Raw genomic sequence first — 24,632 nt, 5'->3', positions numbered from 1 at the left:
TACCCAATTCTCTGCTTCCAGATTACTGCGTTTTTTTTTTGTTTGTTTTTTGGTTTTGGTGTTAAAAAAACAGAAACAATATCTCATGTTGTTACTTTATCTGACTTTGGCACCTGGTATGTTGTTTGCACATTTATTTGTTTATTTGAAATAGGGACAGAAAGGGAAAAGCAAGATGATTGGGAGGGGTGGGTTAGGATGGAAAATGGGAGGAGAAACAAGACAAGGAATAATAATAATAATATATTTATATATATATACACACATATATATTTTGCCAGTCCTGGGCTTAAGCTCAGGGCCTGAGCACTGTCCTTGGATTTTTCTCAAGGCTAGAGCTCTACCACTTGAGCCTCAGCACCACTTTCGGCTTTTTCTAAGTATGTGGTACTGAGGAATCGAACCCGGGTCTTCATGCATGCTAGGCAAGCACTCTACCACTAGGCCAAACTCCTGGCTCAGGAGTATTATTTTAAGAAGTAATGTACCCACTACCTGAGGAATGTAATTGTTACCCTTCTATACCCCAACAATGAAATACAATTTTAAAATTTTTTTAAAGAAACAACACAGGAACAAGCTGTAAACCAGTGACTCACACCTATAATTGTAGGTACTCAGGAGGCTGACATCTAAAGATTGCAGTTCAAAGACAGCTGGGGCAGAAAAGTTCATGAGATTCCTACTGCCAAATTAACCTAAAGTGGCACTGTGGCTCAAAGTGGTAGAGCACTAGCCTTGAGCAAAAAGAGTTCTGGGACAAGGCCCAGGCCCTGAGTTCAAGCCCCAAGACCAACAAAAACAAAAAAAACAAACAAAAAACCACCAGACCTGGACCAGGAGTTTGGCCTAGTGGTTAAAGTGCTTGCCTAGCATGCATGAAGACCCAGGTTCGATTCCTCGGTACCACATACATAGAAAAAAGCCAGAAGTGGTGCTGAGGCTCAAGTGGTAGAGCTCTAGCCTTGAGAAAGTCCAAGGACAGTGCTCAGGCCCTGAGCTCAAGCCCAGGACTGGCAAAAAACAAAAAACAAAAAAAAACCACCAGACCTAAGTTAAAGAACATTCACGTCCAAATTTACCAAACGTCATCTTACTTTTTCTTTAGCTTCTTGCTCCTTCCGTTTTGCTTCGGCTTTTGCTTTCTTTTCCGCTTCTTTCTTGGCTTTTTCTTCTTCCTTAAATTTTTTTATCCTTGGATCACAGCTATAAGCATTATCTACCAAAAATAAATCCTTTGAATTTCTAACATTTAAAACAGTTGAAACATGTTTTATTGAGGGAGAGGTGTTATGGGAAGAGGGACAAATGGAGGGAGGAAATGAATACAGTTGTTATATTCCATGTACATATGTGAAAATGGAACCACATGACCTGAGGGGATAGGTGGAGTTGGGAGAGAGGGAAGGGGTGACAATGATTAAGATGCATTGCATTTAAAAGCAGATTACTGAAATGAAACCCCTCTCTCTACACTAGTAAACAGAAAAAAAAACAGCTTTTAAAACACTTATAAACAACACTAATTATACTTACCAACTAGTGTTCTTATTCTATTCATTTCTTCTTTTTTCCTTTGTGCTCTTGTTGCTCTGTTCTGCTTTTCAATCCATTTTCTCTCATCACGACTAAAATATAAAATATTGAAAACAAACTACTGCCTACAAATGGTATAATATAGTAGATTTGTGGGCTGGGACTGGCCTAGCAGGACAGTGCTTGCCTAGCACACATAAAGTCCTGGGTTTGATTCCTTGGTACCACATACACAAAAAAGGCCTGAAGTGGCACTGTTGCTCAAGTGGTAAAGTGGTAAGAGTGCTAGCCTTGAGAAAGCCAAAGAACAGTGCCCAGGCCCTGAGCTCAGGTCCCAGGATGGAGAAAGAAAGAAAAGAAAGGAGAGAGAGAGAGAGAGAGAGAGAGAGAGAGAGAGAGAGAGAGAGAGAGAGAGAGAGAGAGAGAGAGAGGAAGGAAAGAGAGGGGGAAGGAAGGAGAGGGAGAGAGAAAGAGAGGAAGGAAGGAAGGAAGGAAGGAAGGAAGGAAGGAAGGAAGGAAGGAAGGAAGGAAGGAAAGAAGAAAGGAAAGAAGGAAGGAAGGCAGGCAGGCAGGCTTATAAAAATAACATCTTGGAAGGTTATAATGTTAAAGTGATTTTGAATTATTCACTATCAATTTTGATTCTTTGAAGGACGTTTATGTCAAAAAGAATTTTCTTACACACTACAGAAAAACTAAGCCCTAGGCTGAATAACCAAGAAAAAAATAATTTGCTTGAGTTGAGCTATTTTGACAATTATATCCCTTGGCAATTTCATAGGCATATCTTAACTTGTGAAAATTTTAAAAAATTGTATTAAAAAACTTTTTCGGGCCAGGAGTTTGGCCTAGTGGTTAAAGTGCTTGCCTAGCATGCATGAAGACCCGGGTTCGATTCCTCGGTACCACATACATAGAAAAAAGCCGGAAAATGGTGCTGAGGCTCAAGTGGTAGAGCTCTAGCCTTGAGAAAGTCCAAGGACAGTGCTCAGGCCCTGAGCTCAAGTCCAGGACTGGCAAAAAAAAAAAAAAAAAGCAAAACTTTTTCAACCAGGCATGGTGTACTTATCTGTAATCCTAGCACTTTGGAAGCTGAGGCAGGAATATTATTCTAGGCCAGCCTGGGATACTTAATGAGACACAATACATAAATAAGATCAAAGAAACATAAGCTAATCTAAAAGTGTAAAGTATCTGAATATCTGGGGCAACCTAAAGAACCAAATGAATGTTCTCCTGCGGATACCATGATCTGCATACATACCATTCTGCTTTTTCTTTTTCTTCTTCATCTAAATAAGAAAATTCTCTCCAAGAATCGAAATTATACCTAATACAGACAGAAGTCAAATACAAAATTGAAAAGCATCCTTTTAAAATGAAGCCAGAAGCATGCAATTTTAAAGAATGATAATCCAGAGTAGATGAAGTTGTATAAATAGATCGCCTTTTTTTTTTTTTAGTGGGTTGTGGGGCTTGAACTCAGCCTTGGCGCTGTCCCTGAGCTCTTCAGCTCAAGGCTACAGCCCTACGCAGGAGCCAAGCCCACTTCCCATTTTCTAGAGGTTAATTGGAGATAAGGTTCTCAGGTCCTTTTGTGCCTGAGCTGGCTTTTGAACCTAGATCCTCAGATCTCAGCCTCCTGAATAGCTAGGACTATAGGAGTGATCCTGTACATGCCTGGCTTAGATCCCCTTCTTTCCTGCCCAGTATTGAACAAACAGAAGGCTCAAGTCTTCAGTGTCATCTTCTTTTATAAATGACATGGCTTTTGGTATAAATATACAAAAAAAAAAAATTACACCTCTCTGCTATCTTTACCTGACCTGTCAAGTAATAGTTATTTCTAGAACAATTCTATATCTCTGTACTTTCTAGATATTTAATAAGAAAGTATAGTACACAGAAAATATTTTGAGTCTGCCATGGTGGCATATATATAATCCCAGCACTCCGAAGATTGAGATCTGAGCAGTGAGGTTCAAAGTCAATCAGGCAGGACAGTCAATGAGACCCTTATCTTCAACTAAAAACCAAAAAGCTAGAAGGGTAGCTGTGGCTCCAGTGGCAGAGCACGAACCTTGAGCAAAAAACATAGGGGGCAATGCCTAAGCCCTGAGTTCAAGCCTAGTACTGACACAAAGAATTTTGCTAAACTTGTCCCTACTGAAAGTTAATGAACCTCAGGTGCAGGGGATCAAACTTTTAATCCTAGCTATATGGGAGATGGAGAATGGATAGCAATTGGAGATCAAACCCAATCAAAAAGTGAAGAAGATCTAGGAACTCCCTTTAATCAATGGTGCACATTTATTATCCCAGCCACGGTAGAAGCACAATGGTTGGACACAGTGATGTGCCATTATACCCATTAGTGAGGGGAAGCACAAGTAGATGGATCTAATTTCAGGGCATTCTGCCATAAAGTAAGACTCTATTGTTTCTTTGGTACCAGTCCTGGGGCTTGAACTTAGCTTAGGGCCTTAGCGCTATCCCTTGACCAAAAGCTCAAGACTAGCACTCTATCATCTGAGCCATAGCTCCACTTCACCTCCTTTAGTGATTTAGTCGAGGTAAGTCTCACAGACTTTCCTGCCCTGGCTAGCTTTGAAACGTGATTCACAGATTTCAGCCTCCTGAGTAGCTAGAATTATATGCATAAATTCCAAGAACTTCTTTTGAAAACAGTGCAAAAAAGGCTGAGAGGCTCATGAGTTACAAAGCCTTAATGTTTAGCAAACCTGAGAATAAGTTCAGTCTACAGTCTCTCATATTCTCTCTCTCTCTCTCCCCCCCTTCTCTCTCCCCCTCCCTCCCTTTCACATACACACATATTGGTTACCCAAAACACACTGTATACATATCAAATACTTTAAAGTAGAAAGATAGCTAAATGGAAATGTTTTATTGAATTCAAATGATCACTAATATTCATTTCTTACTGCAACAAATTGCTTGATATCCACATCTCATTAATAAGACAGAATGAAAGTCACAGAAGCCTAAATATCACATTGAAAATGCACAACACATAAACATCTTTACTCATTTCTGAACAGTATGCCTTGGGTCAGTAAAGATTCTACAGTGAATTGCAGTGAATTTGTAAAAAAATCAAAAACTAATAACAACATGAGTAGTGAATCTACTTACCAGAAAGAATAAAATGTATCTACATCTTCAAAGGATGAATTCATATCACCAAGTTTAGGGACATTTTTTTTATTTGACCACCTGAAATATCAATAAAAATAATTTGACTCAAAAACTACAAAGGTCAACTTCCAATTTAATTTATTAAAAACTAGATTTTTTCTAATCCCTCTAACCTCCCTTGTTTCCTAACATCGAGGCAAAAGATGGGGCTGGCTGGTCAGCAGCAGTGAGGTATTTACTTAGCAGTAAATACAGGTGTTAAAAAAAAGGATGAGGATAGGATGGAGGGGGAAATGACAAATGGTCTTCTACCCATTAGTTATCGTGTAGCAGCTGCAACAGGCTAGGACGAAATGGCAAATATCCTGTCTTTTTTTAAGTTCATTTTGTCCTGTCCCTAAATAAACAGCAAGCTGTAGGAAGTAAGTTATAGGCCTAGCCTTCCCAAACATGTGAATATGTACAGATGGGTTTCCAATTTTCCAACACGAGCCACCCTAAGCGCCAGACTTTTAGGCTTAGCACTGCACCCATTACCTCTGAAAAAGATCCTTAGGCGCTACTCACTCATTTTCTACTAGTCTAACACACACACCCCATTAAATCTTTATATCATACTGTTGCAAAATAAATGTCAGAAGGGGTGAGAAAAATATTAGATGGATCTAAACTGTTCATCATAGTAGTCTGCAAACTTTGCAGCACAGTGCAATCCCCTGGAAGCATGAAAAAAATCCCTGAAAGTAACCAGGTGCCAATGGCTTATGCCTGGAATCCTAGCTAATCAGGAGGCTGAAATCTAAGGATCATGGTTCAAATCCAGCCCAGCCCAGGCTGGCATGAAAGTCCAAGAGATTCTTATCATAACCACCAAAAATCAGAAGTGGCACCGTGGCTCAAGAGGTAGAGCACTAGCTGAAGAGCTCAGGGACAGCGCCCAAGCCCAGAGTTCAAGTCCCACAATTGACATTTAAAAAAAAAAAAAACACAAAAAAAACAACCAAAAGTATTCAAACTCAGAATCTCTTCAGTGGAACTGAGGCATCAGAGATTTTTTAAGCTTTCCAGTTTCCAATTAAGCCAACATAAAATATTTTAGGAAAATTCTTTTGATGAAACAAAAAGTGTAGAATATCAATATTATATACACTATTGTTTTTTGTTTTATTTATTATTATTTTTAGCCAGTCCTGGAAATTGAACTCAGGGCCTGGGCCCTGTCCTTAAGCTTCCTCAGGGCTAGTGCTCTACCATTTAGGCCACAGCACCACTTCCAGCTTTTTTCTGTGCATGTGGTACCCAGAATTAAACCCAGGGCTTCATGCATGCTAGGCAAGCACTCTACCACGAGGCATATTCCCAACCCTGTATGTACTATTTTAAAACACATTTTAATGAAATAAATTCTGCATAGTTTAATTTTAAAAGACTCAAAGCTTTTCTCAACTGATAATGAGCCATACAGTGTAGCCACTAATAAAAGGGAAGCAAAGAGAGGAACAGTCTTGTTGTTTAAATAGTTTCCACTGTATAAACCTGGCTTTTAAAAAGCTCTATTTATATTTGGGTCTTGCTATGTAACCCATGACGACTTTAACTCCTGCCTCAATCTCCAGTGCTAGAATTACAAGCATGAACCACCACTTTGGGCTTCCCCAAAGAAAATGCAGAAGAAAGCATCCCATAAATTTGTAAAAGACTTTTGTTATGGAAATGCAGAACTTTTGCTTAAGCTCAATACCACAGAAAAGGATAAAAGGGAGAACCTAGCTGGGCACTAGTGGCTCATGCCTCTAATCCTAGCTACTTAGGTGACTGAGATCTAAGGATTGAGGTTCAAAGTCTCAAGTCTGGAAGAAAAGTCCCCTGAGACTCTTATCTCCAATTAACCACCACAAAACCAGAAGTAGTGCTGTGAAGTGTAGAGTGCTAGCCTTGAGCTGAAGAGCTCAGGGAGAGCTCCCAGGCCCAGGGATCAAGCCTCACAATTGACCAAAAAAAAAAAAGGAAAACCTGTGCTATCATTTTAGAAACAAAACCATTGTCTGTGGAAAGTAATAGAAATCTCAATAATCAAAGTAAGCCAATTAAAGCATTATGATTATAAAAAAAGAAAGGATGCTTTAACTCACCTGGAATTCCTTTCAAACACTGGGGAAAACACTTCAAAGAAATTGTCCTTTGCTTCACTTTTAGAGGGAACTGAGTTATCAAAAGTAGGATCTACACTGTTAAATGCTCGTCTTTTCACTGGATCGGATAACATTTCATAAGCTGAGAAAAAAAAGGTAAGATTATACTAACATGAGTAAAGCAATACTATATTTTTAAAAAGTACTACTTTTCATATTTAAAATTATTTTTGTGTTTTGAGGAAGAATTAAATTTTGTAACAGCAGCTCTGGTACTTCTGGATATAACTATGTATTTAACTTTTTAAGTGCTACTAGTAGGTAAGTGATAAGAAAGCAGACTTTGGAAAAGAAGAACCTAAAAACATTCCTGGATCTCAACATTGCAAAAAATGGAAAAATCTTATGCTCCTGAGCACTGCATCACAGTGGACTGAAAGCACCCTTTAAGGTTGTATATATAATTGTATAAGAAACAACATCAAGCCAGGCATGGTATCACACATGCACAGTCCCAGCACTTCAATGTCTAAGGCAGGAGGACACCAAGTTTTAGGCTAGCCTGGTCTACATAACAAGACACTATTGCAAGCCATGAACCACCCCCCAGCTTCCCTCACCCTTCACTACACACATAAAAATATTATAAAGTGCAAGATCACACTAAAGGAAATATTCAGAAGTGGTGAATATATTAATTCAATTAATGATGCTATAACAATGTAAGTACCAAATAATTGTGGAGCCTCTACTATTATATCAAATTATTGTCTTTCATAATGCTAGAGAGTGAACTCAGGGCCTCAAACATATTACCACTAAACTACACCCCAAAACCCAACCACCTTAAACAAGTATATCTGAGGAATAGTTTAATTCCATAAAGAATTGAAATGGTAAAAGTTCTAGTAATCTCTCTTTCTCTCTCTCTCTCTATATATATATGTGTGTGTGTGTATATATATATATATATATATATATATATGTTTAATCAATAAATACAACACTTAATGGTAATATCACAGTGTTATATCACTTCTAACAAGAATACCAGTGTTTGAGGGCCTGATGAAGATTATCAGACTGTGTAACATAGTAAAACCCAACTTAAAAAAAAGGACCACTGAGACCTGGGTATGATGCCTGTAATCCCAACTACCTGGGCAGCACAGGATAGGAGGATGTGCAGGCTAGTCTGTTTAGTCAAAAAAAATTTATCTCAAGCTGGGCATAGTGGCTCATAGTAATCCTAGCTACTCAGAAAGCTGAGATCTGAGGATCATGGTTCAAAGCCAGCCTGGGCACTAAAGACTTAAAGAGAAGAGACTCTTATCTCCAGTTAACCACTAGAAAACCAGAAGTGGAGCTGTGGCTCAAGGAGTAGGGCAGTAGCCTTGAGCTGAAGATCTCAGGGGCAACACCCAGCCCCAGAGTTCAAGCCCCATGACCAGCAACAACAACAACAAAAACATAAACAAAAGGATTGGAGGAATGCTACCTGCTTAGCAAGGGTTCAAAGTCCTGGATTCAATTCTCAATAATGTTAAAACACATTCTGTAATAAATAGTTCTGGGGCAGAGCCTAAGATTCTATACTTCCAACAAAGTGTTGATGCTGCTGGTTGAGCCCGAGTTCAATCTCCACTAACAGACTCATACACAGACAAACACACACAAAGTCATCGGATAGTTAAAACACATAGGAAACCCTATTCAGGCATGAGATATTCCTGACTATATTTTATTACCTTTAGTTATACAAGTGAAGTAGTCATTATCTCCTTCTTTTATTGGTTCCCCTGCTGCTTTCCTTTTGTCTGGATGATGTTTTAAAACCATTGCTTTATCTACAAAATGAATCAGATTTGTTACTTTAGGTATCAAAATTAAAAATAAAGTTGGTCTAAACATAGACCACCTCCAACTTCATACTATTATACTACAAATTAAAACTTAAGATATCTTATTTCTTAAATAAAGAACATTAGTCATCTTGGCAAGTATTTCTATATTCATACCTGTATATTGAAATAAATAAAATGAGCTGGGTGCTGGTGACTCATGCCTGTAATCCTACCTATTCAGGAGGCTGAGATCTGAGAATCAGGTTTGAAGGCATGAAAGAGAGACTCAACTCTTCAGTTAATCACCAAAAAGACAAGAAGTGGAGCTGTGGATCAAATGGTAGAGTGACAGCACTGAGCAAAAAAAAGTTGATGAGCAATATGCAGATGCTCTGAGTTCAAATCCCAGAACTGGTACACAAACAAACAAGGATGATCATTCTAAATTACTAAAGTTCAGGATAGTTTTTTTTTTTTCTTGTCTTTTTCCTTTTTCGTTGGTCATCGGGTTTTAATTTTGGGCCTGCATGCTGTCCCTGAGCTCTTCAGCTCAAGGCTACTTACTGCTCTACCACTTGAGCCACTTCCAAGATAGATTTTTTTTTAATGCAATAGCTAACATTTGGTAGTATTTAACCAGGTAATACAAATTGAAATGCATATTATCCTTTAAAAGGACATAGTCAAGCTATGTAGCTACAACTTCAAAGTATATCTGGACAATTTGATACTTTTTATATCTAAAGTAACTAAGTTAAATACAAATAATTCCTTTAAAAGACAGTATGTATATATAGCAACAATTCCAATTCCAAAGTACATTTGGACAGTTTGAGACTTTTTATATCTAAAGTAACTAATTTAAAAACACAAATGATTCCTTAAAAAGATACAGTATACATATATAGCAACAATTCCAAAGTACATTTGGACAGTTTGATACCTTTTACAGCTAAAGTAGCCCTAGCCAGATAATTAAAACTTTACAATTATGAACTTCAAAATAATGTAATTTTTAAATTAAAATTGGCCTCAAACAAATCTGTAGACAATTCAAAATTCACTAATAGTTTAGCAAGAACATGAAATACTTATTTTATTTTTGTCAGTCATGGGGCTTGAATTCTGGGCCCGGGCACTGTCCCTGAGATCTTCGGCTCAAGGCTAGTACTCTACAACTTGAGCCACAGCACCACTTCCAGAGTATTTATTTTTGAAGCTTCTTTTTTGTTAGTGATCTATTTTTCATCATAAAATTTCCACAAAAAATTTTTTGAAAGAACTTGAGACACTGGCTGGGCACCAATGGCTCAGGCCTCTAAGCTAAGCAAATTAGGAGGCTAAGATCTAAAGATTAAGAATCAACTTTCCTGGGCCTGGAGTTTGGCCTAGTGGTTAAAGTGTTTGCCTAGCATGCACGAAGACCCGGGTTCGATTCCTCAGTACCACATACATACAAAAAAGCCGGAAGTGGTGCTGAGGCTCAAGTGGTAGAGCTCTAGCCTTGAGAAAGTCCAAGAACAGTGCTCAGACCCTGAACTCAAGCCCAGGACTGGCAAAAAAAAAAAAAAAAAAAAAAATGTCTGAGGTACACAAAGAATCAACTTTCCTGGGAAGAAAAATCTTTGAGACACTCACTGTCTTCAATTATCAGCTAAAGACAGAAGTGGAGTTGTGGTTGAATGTTAGTGCGCCAGCCTTGAACAAAGAGCTAAGGACAGTTGAGGCTGAGTTCAAAGCCCAGTACTGACATAAAAAAAAAGGAGGAAGTTCATTAGCATAAACCTAAAGTCATAATGCTAATTTAAAAAGTTCTTTGATTATTATAAAAGTGATGTAGGGGCCAGGAGTTTGGCCTAGTGCTAAAGTGCTTGCCTAGCATGCACGAAGACAGGGTTCCAGTCCTCCATACCACATACATAGGAAAGAAAACAAATGATGTTGTGGTTCAAGTGGTAGAGCTTTAGCCTTGAGAAAGTCCAAGGACAGTGCTCAGGCCCCAAGTTTAAGACCCAGGACTGACAAAAGAAAAAAAAAAAAAGTGATGTACAGAGGGGTTACAGTTACATAAGTAAGATAAAGAATACAATTCTCTGGGGCCGGGAGTTTGGCCTAGTAGTAGAGTGCTTGCCTAGCATGCACGAATACCCAGGTTCGATTCCTTGGTACCACATACATAGAAAAAAGCTGGAAGTGGTGCTGAGGCTCAAGTGGTAGAGCTCTAGCCTTGAGAAAGTCCAAGGACAGTGCTCAGGCCCTGAGCCCAAGCCCAAGCCCGGCAAAAAAAAAAAAAAAAAAAAAAATACAATTCTTTTGAGACAATATAACCCCTTTCCTCACACTCTCCCATTTACCTCCCCCAACCCACCCCAAGTTGTATATTTCAAGTGTTCAGTGAGTACCACTGCTGCTTGTACCCTCTGTCCTTCCATTTCCATGCCAAAGACATATAAATAACAAACACAACAAAAAGAAAACCGGGGGCAAGAAGTTCATTTCCATAAAAATCATTTTATATGATGCACCTAGGCATTACTATATTCCTTTGCTCTCACTGTGTGAATACCTACAAACAAGTATAATTTATGAAGTCCCAGTTTATTTATATTTAGCTTTCTCATATGAGAGAAAACATGTACCGTTTGTCTACCTGAGCTTGGCTGATCTCAATATTATTTGTTTTAGGTCCCTCCATTTCCATATAGGTGACAATATTATTCTAATGGCTGTGTATAAGTGGTACCACATTTTGGTTTTTTTGATTCACTCATCTTTCATAGGGCATCTGCGATGTTTTCACAACTTGGCTAATGTTAACAGCACAGCAATGAACATGGATCCTTTAGTATCTTGGCTTTTGATGTGCTAAGTAGATGCCCAGGAATAATTCCACTGGGTCATGAGGAAGATCTATGTTTAATTCTTTGAGGAACTTCCAGACTGCTGTCCAGAGTGGTTGTACTAGTTTACATTCCCACCAACAATGCACATCCCCAACAGCATTTGTTGATATTCAAATTTACAATGTTGGTCAATCTAACTGGGGTGAGTTAGAATCTCAGAGGTGTTTTGATTTGCATTTTCTCATGTTTTTGTTTGCCATTCTTACTAACAGTGATAGTCGTAAGACAATACTTTGGAAATTAACTTTACAACTTGGGAGAGGATGGGGACAAGGGAAGTGGGAGAAAACATGGGAAGGAGTAACAATGTTCAAGAAACAACGCACTCACTATCTGTAACTGTAACCCCTCTATACATCACCCTGAAAATAAATTTAAAAAACAAAAAAAGAAATGGAATTTAGAATTTCTGTGAGTCAAATTATCAGGTTTGAAAGTTCCAGAATCAAACTACACTGACAGTTTAATAACAAGAGGATCTCACCACAGTTGGGCCTAACCACTATACCATACTGCCAATACTAAGTACCACCTAGGACTTACACTGTGTAGTGAATGGCTAGTTTCTCTCTGAACTGCTCTTCCCATTTTTCAGCAGGCAGACTCTCTGTAGCACAGCATAACTCACATTATTCTCCTGAGTGAAGTATGGGCTCATTCGTGATACCTAAGTCTCAAGTCTACACATAGGCTCAATACCAAGCCCTAATTTTTTTAGAGCTGGGAATGTGGCTTAGTGGTAAAGTGCTTTCCTACCATGCAGGAAGCTCTGGGTTGGATTCTTTAGTACCACATAAACAAAGAGCTGGAAGTGGTGCTGTGGCTCAAGTGGTAGAGCTCTACAGTAGAGCATAGAGAGGATCAGGGATAGGGTCCAGACCCTGAATTTAAGGACCAGGAAAAAAGTATTTTTTCAAATCATAAGGTTTGGCCGGGAGTTTGGCCTAGTGGTTAAAGTGCTTGCCTAGCATGCATGAAGACCCGGGTTCGATTCCTCAGTACCACATATGTAGAATAAGGAGGAAGTGGTGCTGAGGCTCAAGTGGTAGAGCTCTAGCCTTGAGAAAGTCCAAGGCCCTGAGCTCAAGCCCAGGACTGGTGGAAAAAAAAAATAAATTACATCGAATCACAAGGTTTTATGTAACTGTAACTGTAATCCCTCTGTACAACACGTTTTTTTTTTTTTTTTGGTCCATTGTGGGACTTGAACTCAGGGCTTGGGTGCTGTCCCAGCTCTTCAGCTCAAGGCTACCACCCTATCCCTTTGAGCACAGCACCACTTCCGGTTTCCTAGTGGTTAATTGGAGATAAGAGTCTCAAGAACTTTAGTGCCCAGGCTGGCTTTGAACTGTAATCTTCTGATCTCATCCTCCTGAGTAGCTAGGCTTAAAGGCGTGAGTCACTGCACCCGGCTATACATCACTTTTATAATAATAAATTTAAAAAAAATCAAGAGCTTTCTATTTGCAATTATTGTTTCATTACAATCATGCTAGTTTCTTAAGGACATTTTAGTGCCTCCCTATTTGTTACATCTGAACTTGGAAAGCATTCTTTACTGTACTCTCTATTTGTACATCAGCCTTTGTCATTTTAAATTGTTCCCATGTTTTTATTTTCTTACAATCTCTACTAAATGCTTCCACAGTGCCTATTTCACACTAATACTGTCTTAATATCTTACTGACAACATGTAGTACACATTGTCTGTGGAACCTTAAAGTCTGAGAGGAATGTCTCGACCTTTTGTTGAAAAGAAGTTCAGATTTACTTACTTATTTGGCTGTACTATTTTTGTCCACTGATTTTTCTGCCTAATCATTATTAGTGGGACCTTATATGCTAATCCATGCATATTACCGGGTTCTACTGTCCTAACATATATTGTGGTTGGGGTAAAGGAAATACAATGTTACCCAATTTTTAATAATAGGGAAAGAGGGCCAATGAACTATGTCAATTTAAAGGAAAAAGCAAAGGCAATACAGTGTATTAAAATTTCAGGCTTTTCCCTCTACCCCAATGCAAAAGGGGCTTTAATTGTGCAGTCACACTGCCATTGCTCAAGCACACCTATAATCCCAATTACCTTGAGAGGTGAGGCAAGAGGATCCCAAGTTCGAGGCCAACCTGGACTACTTAGAATAAAAGCCTTTGTCTCAAATATTAAAAATAAAAGGTCCAGGAAAGTAGACAAGTGTTTGAGCACTTGGCTACCATATTCAACGTTTAAGATTCAATCTCCCAGACCATTAACACATGTATAAAATCTCTTTTGAACTTGATAAGGAAGTTTTCAGTTTAAAATATTATCTAGAGATTATCTAGAAAATTCAAATTACACACTATTTGCTTATCTGCCCAGGTGTATTTCAATACCCAAACTAAATATAAATATAAATATCATTTAGATGCCATCATTATAGTGTTCAAGCACTTTTTCTGAACATATGTAACTTCTGGTAACTTCTTTTAGATAATAAGGGAAAAACACTTTATTAATCTTTAATTGATTTCAAATTTTCTGCAAACTTTTAAAAATATATTAATAAGATCTTTTCTTATAGTATGTAAGAACTCAAGGGACCTTATCTGCTATCAGATTTATTTTTTATTTTTCTTGTTTCTATTTCCTAGAGTTCATTTCCATAAGTATCATTTTATAGGATCAGATATATATACACCTTGTGCCTTTCTGTTCTCTCTTAATCTCCTTTGATCTTACTGTGTGTGAATGCCTAAAGCCTTGTATAATTTCTCATGTCCCAGTGTATTTTAGATCTAACTTCCACATATGAGAGAAAACGTGCCCATAAGTCTCTCTGAGCCTAGATTATATCACTTAACATGGTTTAGTTCTAGGTCCATCCAATTCCCTGTAATTGACATAATTGTCTTTCTAAGGTCGGTGTAAAATTCCATTGGGTATAGACACTTTTTTGGATCCACCCAACTATTGTAAGCCATTTGGGCTGTTTCCATATCTTGGCTATTATGAATAGTACAGCAATGAACATGGATATGCAAATGGCATGGTATCCTAGCTTGTGAGATTTCTTTTTATTATATTTCATAATTATGGATTAGAAAACACTACATTCCATTACATTTCCAGTTTGGCTTAGATTTTCAAAAAGCTTTTAAGTAGCAAAACTATCCATTTTTTAGAACCAATAAAAAAGTGACAATTTCCTTCTGAGTTAATACTAATAAAATATTTAACAAGGGTAGTGAACAGAGTAAACTGTAACTCCTGACAGTTAACAGTTTCTGTACAGATGCTACCAAGCTGTTTGCATAGAATATTCAAAAAGGAATTTCAGTAACAATAAACTTATAGCATGTGGCTGTTTCTTTCAAAAATGTATATGCCTCATGACATAGTTGATATTTATTTGCTATTCTTCCTAATAGTAAGATAGCAGATACTATTTTTAATGAAAATTAAATTCTTCTGGCATTTATGTGTATCACATGATTACTGATGATACAGTAACATATATTATGTCTAAAACCATGCCAGCTTAGAAATCTCCACTAGTACTTTTCCACATCATTTCTTATTTAGTCATGTTCATTCAAGTGCAACACTTTCTCTTCTTGACTGGCCTGGAGACTCCCTAATTCCTTTTCCAAATGGCCACAGTCTTACCTCCTCTGACCTCAATATCCATTCTCTACAGTGGAAGGCAGAACATTCTCCTAAGATAAAACACAGAAAACTAATCACCTTCACCTTTTTCATTAAACTTCACTAAGTAGGTGATCTGAATGTGTACAGAAGTACATCCATAAGATACAAACAGGATATTAAGGTATATTAAGGCTTATGCTTTATAAGGCACAGGAAGACTAGACTCCCAACATTTTTCTCTCCCAATTTTTAACCATGTTATAAAAACAAGGAAACTTTAAAGAAATGGTGTCATTAACAAAGATGTGACCTTAAATTAATATCAAACCACAGACCATAAATTAGACCATAAATTAATATCAAAACAATGAAGTAACAAAGCAGGGCTTGTACTAAGGAAAACTTCTACTAATGATATTTTGCCACTGATAGTGTTCTTTAATCTGTCTGCTCTGCTTCTCTCTTCCCCCCTTTCTTTCACACACATATACATACACGTACATGGACGGGGACACACACACACACACACACACACACACACACACACACACACACACACACACACGCACACAGAAATTCCACACATTGCTTTCTCTCTGTTTCTGAAGGCAAAGGAATCTGGCATTATACAGTTGACATGGTAAAAGATGCTACTAAGGAGAAAATTATGTCTACAAACTATGATCTTCAAAAGAATAAATTTCCTACACTGCTCAAATTATTCCAAAATAACTAAGTACTTACGAGCTGCTTTGATCTGTCTCTGTGTAGCTTTGTATCGGATATGGCCAAGCCCAAGAACTGCATAATGATCTTGGTTCTGATAAATAAACAAAAGATTATTGAAGCAATATATCTCCTCCCTGTTTACTCAAGTGATACTTCCATAAAAGGAGTCCAGAGAGAAGTTTTGAATAAAATCCATTCTGTAGACATAAGCCTAACTCTGAATCAATGTCTCTTAAAGCTAGGAAAGACAAAACAAAACAACAAAAAAAAAAACTCACGCAAACAGAAATTTGTAAAACCCAGCAATGTCTATACTTACTTGACAAAAGAAATCTCTTTTAATACCAAAAAATAGTTGGTACTTACCTTTCAATCTTATAAATTCACAGAACTAAAATTTACAATAGCCCCAGCAGACTACGCTAAGAACCACATGGAGTCAAGAAGAGATGGATGGGAAAGAAACTGAAATGTGAGGGAATGTCTGAAGAGAAGTACTTTCTCCTTTAACATCCTGGGGAATATGCAAGTAGAGATATCAAGTAGGGTAGAGCTGCATACAGAAGGCAAACTGGGTGTTTGGTTTTGGAGAAGGAAGCCAGTTATCACAGGTTTTCATTAAATCCAAGATTATAAACATCGAACAGATGAGCTTTCTTTATAAGTAAGGCAGTCACTGTGTGTTCCACTGTTTACTTTCCTACTCCCTAAGCTCTCCCAAGCTTCCTCATACTCAGACACCCTTCTCCACCCAGAAACTTTCTACCAGCCTCCCTGTACCTGTATATAATCTCTTCCTCCTTTAAGTAAGAGTCTTTCCTATTACAATGAATTACTACATTCCTTCTACAGTGAAAACCCACCTGAAGTATTCTCAAAGATAAGCATCTCTTGGCTTCTACCTTTCAACTTGATAAAAGATGCTGTCATATCTCAACTTTGAAAACCATCCCAAGACTTCTGGTCACTGCCTCACAGCTTTGGCTATTATTAAACTTGTTGAGATGATGTCCACATCACATTCTCATACTTGACATCCATTTTTCAATCACTCTTCTACCCATTCCTACCTTAGGTGTAATGAGATTATTTCCTTCCTTTTTTTTGTTTTCAAGACAAGTTTCATTGCATTATTTGGCTAGACTCACATTTATTACATACACAAGCTACCCTTGAATTTCAATTCTCTTACCTCAACCTTCAAGTGCTGTGATTACAATTATGACCAGCATGTCCTTGTTCAATTTGTTTTTCTGATCTTCTCAGGGATGGAGCCTAGACTCTCACACATGAACTATACTCCTAGTATTGACCATTGTTTGTGTTTTTTTTTAATTATAAACTGTTACTCTTGACTCCAACACAGCAGACTCGATCTTTGAGACATTATCTTCTTGAAAAAAAATTCTTTTTTGGAGGGCCAGTACAAGGGCTTGACTTTAGTGCTTCAATTTATCACTTAGCTTTTTCCATGCATAGTTTGGGAAGCTATTATTTGGGCCACACCTCTGATTCAACTTTTTTGTTGGCTACTTCAAGATAAGCTTTTTCTGCCTGGGCTGGATGCAAACTTTGATCCTTAAAGCTACCTACTGAGTAGGTAGGATTATAGTTTTGAACCACTAGTGCTCAGTTTCCTGAAATTTCTCTGAATCCATTCACAATTCTGTCCATTCATTTTCAGTCATCTTTACTAGATTCTTGATGATCTTCAATGGCCAGCTTTGAGATTTCTTTCTTGCTCTATACTTTGATCCTAGGGGATCACAACTCATCCAAGGAGGATCTAACGTACTGTGAGAGGTCACCTAACCAACTCTAGAACCCAAGTAACTCTAGCAGACCTCTCTTCTCCATGCAGAGGAACAGAGCATTACCTTCCGTCTAACTTCCCAGACTATCATTCTCTACCTTACACAGCTATTTCTAAACACATTAGGGAGTCCTCTGCTTTTCATCCTCACACTCTTTATATGGTAACCCTATGCTTATCCTTCAAGGTCATTTTAAATAAGATGATGAAATTTCTATATCTCTAACACTGCTGTGCAGGAAGCACAGCTCAGTGAAAAAGTACCTGCCTAGCAAGTACAGGCCCTGATTTAAAACCCCAGTATTGCCAAAAACTAAACTTAAAAATCTTAAGTGCAGGGCTGGGAGTTTGGCCTAGTGGTAGAGTGCTTGCCTAGCATGCACGAAGACCTAGGTTCGACTCTTCAGTACCACATACATAGAAGAAAAGCCAGAAGTGGTGCTGAGGCTCAAGTGGTAGAGCTCTAGCCTTGAGAAAGTCCAAGGACAGTGATCAGGCCCTGAACCCAAGCCCAGGACTGGCAAAACAAAACAAAACAGAAAAAACACCAAGTGTTTAAAACTAATGGTTTACGACCCACTGACACCTGGCTTTACTTTCATTTCTTTATACTTCCTTTGCTCTTTCTTTATCCCTTAAGTATCAATTCTCTTCTTTCAAAATAGATAATCAGTGAACATTTCAAGTACTTATTTTTCTATTCAGATGCCCTACTTTATTAAATATTCAAAATGAGGGGCTTTTTTCTATCTTCCTTTTTTTCTTTACAATTGAAACAGGCAAGACGCTTATAATAACATCAATTTAAAAAATTTCAACCGAGAAAAAAAAAACTTCGTTTCTGTTTTTTGACAAGGTCTCACAATATAGCCCAGGCTGGGCTTGCATTCAAAGTCCTCCTGCCCCAGACTCCTGAGTACTGGAACTACCACTACTGCTAGATTACCACTACCACTCCCACTACTGGGATTTCTATTACTATTACTATTTCTACTATTTACACTACTATGCCTGTCCCAGGCATTCTCATTTACTATTTGTTTAGCATTGACCAAGCACCAAGCACTAAAGAGATGTTCAGGGCTTTCCTCATTGTTACTGGGGTTTGATTCAGGGCTCCTAGCTTGCCGGCACACTCTATTATTATGCCCCCGCCATTTTATGCTTTCATTAACTCTTGACAAGGCTTAATGCTTTGAGTCAACTGTGGATTGTGATCCAAATTACACCTACAGTGCATCTGGGATTCTAGGCATGCATCACCACACCTAGCCCACTGAATTGCTTTCAAAGTTTTTCCTTTTCTCTTTTGTACTAGTATTGGGGTCTAGGTGCTGTCCCCCTTAGCTTTATTCACACAAGGCTGATATTCTACCACTTCAGCCACTGCTCTACTCCTGGCTTTTTGGTGGCTAACTGGAGATAAAAGCCTTATGAGTTTCCTGTCAGGGCTAGCTTTGAAGTGTGATCCTCAGAATCAGCTTCCTAGTGGCTAGGGATTACATGTGTGAGACATTAGTACCAAATACATGCATCTTTTCATTACTCCTCACTAAAACTCTTTGAATTGTTGACAATCTCACTGTATTACCAAGAAAAACCTGATATTAATATGTCAAATAACTTTCTCAAAGTCCCACTGTATTAAACCGTAGAGGCATATTTTATGTCACACTCTTAATTCTACCCCCCCCCCCAATATCTGTTTGTCTACACTGGTCTCAGTGGCTTATCTCACTCATTTCTCCCAGCCTGAACTACCACCACCTATATGCCAATGACCTCAAAATGTCTTTGGCCTTAATCTCTTTATGAAGTCACACACCAATTTCTAACTATCTCTTAGAAAGTGTTACTAGTACGGTACTTGATAGTCAAACAGGCACAATATTCCCTGCAAAATTCCTTATCCTCCATCTCAAGGCTGGTTATTGATGGTACACATCCACAGGTCACTAAAACCAAAATGCTGCCTGTCTACTCTGCTGCTCTACCCTTTCTAACCTACCATCAGTCTGTACCCTTTACCTCAAAACCCATCCACCAATTTGACTCAAGTCTCCAAGGACCAGGATTTCGAGGCTGGACCTATAAATAGAAAACTATTTCCCCTCTAAGTGTGCCTCCCACTTTCAAGCAATTTTTTTGTAGTACTAGATTTATTTTTCTAAAACTAGCATAGAAACATTTGACTTCCCATTTTCCTTAAAGTAAAATTTAATTCTTTAACAAAGAATTTGCTATTTAGTCCTTTTGCCCAGAAGACCTTTTTTCCCTTTTCTGCTAAACTATCTGCCAATCATCTTTAAGACCAGCTAAAATATTATCTTGCTGGGAGCTACTTTAAGACAAGGCTTATTAATGGCAACTCACTGTGAATATTGTTTTGTGTTTAAATGTTTTGATTAAGCAAAGCATCTGGATAGCAAATACCTTCCAGTCTTTGGGATCGAGTGTTTTCAGCATGGGAAACTCTTCTAGCTGCAATTCTTCATCTTCTGATTCCTCTGACAACTCTTTCTTATCCTCCAGTTCCTGAAAAGAGGCAGAAGCATTTCTGTTTCTTCTCTTAACAAAAGCTTCAAACCATCTTCCCACAGGTTCAACTCGACAGAGTGAAGAAGCTGTGATTGAAAATGTTAAGAGAAACGTCAATATAGAACGATTTTTTTTTCCCAAGAGGAAAAACTCTCTAAGAAAGTAAGATCAAAGCAATGACATCAGAATATAATTTTAAAATTAACTATAAAAACAACTGTCAGCCAGGAGTTTTGGCCTTGTGGTAGAGTGTTTGCCTAGCATGCACGAAGACCCGGGTCAATTCCTCGGTACCACATACATAGAAAAAAGCTGGAAGTAGTACTGAGGCTCAAGTGGTAGAGCTCTGTCTTGAGAAAGTCCAAGGACAGTGCTCAGGCCCTGAGCTCAAGCCCAGGACTGGCAAAAACAAACAAACAATTGTGGTCACCCAGTTTACATGACTATTAGCAAGAAATTGAAATTATCATTGCTAAGATTTACAGATTCCTCCAGCCTTTTCCGGTTAACTGAGGAAGCAGAGCATTCAAAAATGTCATATGCAAGGAAGGTAAGACAGGAAGAAATGCTGCAAACCGCTTTACTTTTAAACTGTCTTAAGTTTTAATTGGTTTGAGAGATTAAGATTCCTGCAACTGGACCGGGAGTTTGGCCTAGTGGTTAAAGTGCTTGCCTAGCATGCATGAAGACCCGGGTTCGATTCCTCGGTACCACATACATAGAAAAAAGCCAGAAGTGGTGCTGAGGCTCAAGTGGTAGAGCTCTAGCCTTGAAAAAGTCCAAGGACAGTGCTCAGGCCCTGAGCTCAAGCCCAGGACTGGCCAAAAAAATAAAAAATAAATTAAAAAAAAAAAGATTCCTGCAACTTTACCCAGGAAAGGATTCAAACACTGAGAAATACTGTGGTGTAGGTGTGGCTTTTAAAAAAACGCTGCCTCCGGAGCCTTTTCCTTCATAGGATTACACCGAGACAAACAACTGCCACGCCATGCCACGATATACATTTAAACTTACATTCAACAAAGCAACTATATGATTATGGGAATTACGGAAGATTTTGGAAACAGGAGATTCTACCTTCACAATACCCACGACTGTCTGAAGTGTAACTTGAAGCACCTGAGAAGAGCGGGAAGGTCTTTGGAAGTAACCTGCCATCCTTTCCAGCAGCATGGATCTTTTAACGCTTAAGTACGAGGGGCAGGGTCTGGGTTGTGACAGTGGAAGGAGCCAGCACTGAGGCCGAGACAGGGAGTCTTTCACCGCGCCGCTTTGTGCGACCCCGGCACGTGCGGGGCTAGCGGCGGCTGCTCTCCTGGCTGCGGGGCGAGGAGGCAGATGCATGACTAAAAGCGGTCTTTCTGAGGCTCTTGGTGGGGCCTAGGGGAGGGGTCGGTGCCCAGCACCTCGGCCCGACCGTGAGTCAGCAGCCCCGACAGCACGGCACGGCCGTCGGCGCCCGGGGAGGACGAACCATACCGGCCCGTCTCCCCACCCAGAGCGGGAAGAGGGAGGCCCACGCCACGGCCTCGCAGGTCCCGGCACTCAGGGCTGCAGTCCGGGCTGGAAGGGTCCTGGGGCTGCGAGCGTGGACCGGGGCGGAGGCGCGGCGGGGGTTCGAAGCCAGGATCTGTGGCACTTACCGGAGGTCAGGGCGTGAGCGACGGCGGTGCACTGGCCGCCCTCGGCGCCCGGCAGGAGCAGCATGACGGCGCTGGCCCTGTGAGGCCGCGGCTCACGGACAGAGCGAAGCCCCCAGCCTCAGCTCCAGCCCTAGCGCCCAGTCCGAGCCGCGCGCCCAGGCTCAGCGACGCCCAGGAACCGGCGCATGGAGACGACCGCTAAGTACTTCCGGGTTGGGTCCTTCCGGTGCGCACTCCAATCTCGCCCCTATCCACCCGCCAACGTGGGCGGTACCGGTTCCTCCGTGGACTGTCCGGCTGGAGCGCAAGGGCTTTGAACGAACGGTTCCTAGACTCGCCAGTTCCGCTCTGATTTCAGAACCGCTGTTCTGTGTGCTTGCACGCACAGAATGTCAGCTCCTTTTGAATTTTTGTTTCTAAGTTCTTACTACGTTAGCTCTTAGGCAGGAGAGATCAGAGAAGATAAGATGTGGGAAATAGCACCCAAGACGGAGACTAACACTGTATTAACAGATTGGTTAAAAACACACTCCCCCCCCCCTTTACGCTTTACAGTCTCATGAGCTGTAAAAATTGTTTTTTTTTTAAAGTAGCTCTCCACCTCTGACATTGTCTTAGACAAATTCCGTGTGCTTTAGGAACTGAGGAAGGATAACTTGAAGGCACTTAAAAGGAAAAAAACAAACCGGGGGGAAAGAGTCCTCTTTGCATACACACAGAAAGTGTTTCCAGAAATATTATCTCAAGAATGGACACCTGTTTTAAAGGGAGCGTGTGACAAAAACCATCCTTTAAAGGACAGACATTTATGTCACAATGACCCAAAGGTAAGAAGCAGACTAAGTCTTAAAGCTCTGGGTCCAGTTTATAAAAACAGTACGAATACCAGTAAAATGACAGATTGTACCTAAATAAAAAGGGAATGTTCATCTTAAGGTAATGTAAGCCAAATCTCAGCCCTTCCGCCTAAATTTTTCTGTATAAAATTATACTTCTGTATAATTTTTTAATAGTGGTGTAGGAACTAGTATTAATAATGCTAAAAAGTATACATCCATGACTGTCTGTGTATTGCCTGTATTGTATTTGTTTTTAGATTAATACTAATGGTAGCTAGCGTTTGTTGTGTTATTAATTAACTTACATGCATTACCTCTTTTGATGTTCATTTGGAAAACCAGAAATACTTGTGTTATGTCCAACAGATGTTTGGACATCAGTATCAAGACTCTGGGCTTGTTTATTGAATAACAGATTCAGCTGTATTCCTACTATTAAGCTTCATTCTAGAACTGAAGTCAAAAGCAACAACTAGTGAAAGAAAATCAGTGTGTAAAGGCTCTCTCCTAACAGCAGTGTCTTGAACTGTCTGGGAAAAATGGACTTGATGTGGCACTATTTAGCGAGTAGCACTGGAAATTAGCTACTAATTTTCTAAGAATTACACATTCACTGTTAAATACATTTAGTTAGTCTGTACTGCACGAAAAAACTGTCGTTTTAAATTTGACATTATAAAAACTGACCTGATCATTTCCTAAACCTCTCTTGATCTTTTATTAATGCAGCCACTATTAAAACATGCCCCAAGGAGAAAACCTGACTTTCTTAATATTTTTATTACGATTAATAGAAAGGTTACATTGTATTTGCCAGAAAGAAGGTGCATTGCTTCACAAACATTGATACTGACTTTCTTAATATTAATGTACTTTTCCTCCTACCTTCTCACATCCATTCCTACTACCACGGTTAAAAGTCCCAAAGTGTTTTATTTTGTGATAACTCATCAAACAATTATTTTCAGAGATGGGGAAGAAGGGGAAAAGAATGATGGAAGGGTCACAGTGATAAACATGTGTTGTACTTAACTTTCATAACCTAACTATACATTTGTAATCTCTTTGTACAGATACTTAGCAATAATTTTTTTTGCCAGTCCCTGGGCTTGAACTTAAGACCTGAGTGCTGTCTTGGGGGCTTATTCAAGGCTAGAGCTCTACTGCTTGAGCCAAAGTACCATTTCCAGCTTTTTCTACAATAGTGAGGAATCGAACCTAAATCGTTGTTCATGCTAGACAAGCACTCTACCACTAGGGCAAACTGATGGTTTAATAATCTTTTTTGCATTTTTTATCGTATTTTATTGTCAGAGTCATATATAGAGAGGGCTTAGTGTTACATTTGTCAGATAGTGGGCACATTACTTTTTTTTTTTTTTTTGCCAGTCCTGGGCTTGAGCTCAGGGCCTGAGCACTGTCCTTGGATTTTTCTCAAGGCTAGAACTTTACCACTTGAGCCTCAGCACCATTTCTGCCTTTTTCTAATTATGTGGTACCAAGGAATCGAACCTGGGTCTTCGTGCATGCTAGGCAAGCACTCTACCACTAGGCCAAACTCCCGGCCTGGCACATTACTTTTTGAAAATAATTTTTTTAAAGAAACTTGCTTCATTTTCAGAGTACAGTTCGGTGATGTTGTATATTTATATTGCAATGCAACCAATCTCCAGAATTTTCTTCTGGCAAAATGGAAAGTCTGCTTCATTTGAGCAACAAACCTTTCATTCCCTTCTCCAGCCACACCATTCTATTTCTTGTCTATAAAAACTGGACTATTATAGGTATCTAGGATAAAGTGAAGCATACAAAATTTTTGGTTTTGTGTCCGGTTTATTCACTAGTATAGTTTTTGTCGTCGGGGT

The 24,632-nt window shown here is 39.2% G+C and overlaps 1 protein-coding gene across 2 annotated transcripts in view; it reads right to left on the bottom strand.

Annotated features, from left to right (window-relative positions):
* Positions 1–22,125, bottom strand: part of Dnajc2 (DnaJ heat shock protein family (Hsp40) member C2) — a 30,768-nt gene extending 8,643 nt beyond the window's left edge. The window contains exons 1-9 of one of the 2 annotated variants that reach the window (XM_090332927.1): positions 21,929–22,125; positions 20,181–20,371; positions 15,950–16,025; positions 8,573–8,671; positions 6,825–6,966; positions 4,690–4,770; positions 2,801–2,866; positions 1,537–1,628; positions 1,098–1,219 (exon numbers count right to left, since the gene is read on the bottom strand). In XM_090332927.1, coding sequence (XP_090189053.1) covers positions 1,098–1,219; positions 1,537–1,628; positions 2,801–2,866; positions 4,690–4,770; positions 6,825–6,966; positions 8,573–8,671; positions 15,950–16,025; positions 20,181–20,371; positions 21,929–21,992 — 933 coding nt within the window. In that variant the 5' untranslated portion in view covers positions 21,993–22,125. Of the gene's footprint in view, positions 1–1,097; positions 1,220–1,536; positions 1,629–2,800; positions 2,867–4,689; positions 4,771–6,824; positions 6,967–8,572; positions 8,672–15,223; positions 15,274–15,949; positions 16,026–20,180; positions 20,372–21,928 lie in introns of those variants that run through there. The other variant, XM_090332928.1, reaches the window with a different exon arrangement.
* Between the last annotated feature and the right edge of the window lie 2,507 nt (positions 22,126–24,632).

This window comes from Megascapheus bottae, chromosome 5, assembly GCF_031878675.1.
Source record: "Megascapheus bottae isolate mThoBot1 chromosome 5, mThoBot2.hap1, whole genome shotgun sequence".
NCBI lineage: Eukaryota > Metazoa > Chordata > Mammalia > Rodentia > Geomyidae > Megascapheus > Megascapheus bottae.
Note: the sequence above shows the minus strand (reverse complement) of the source record. Positions and strands in the feature narration are given on the sequence as shown.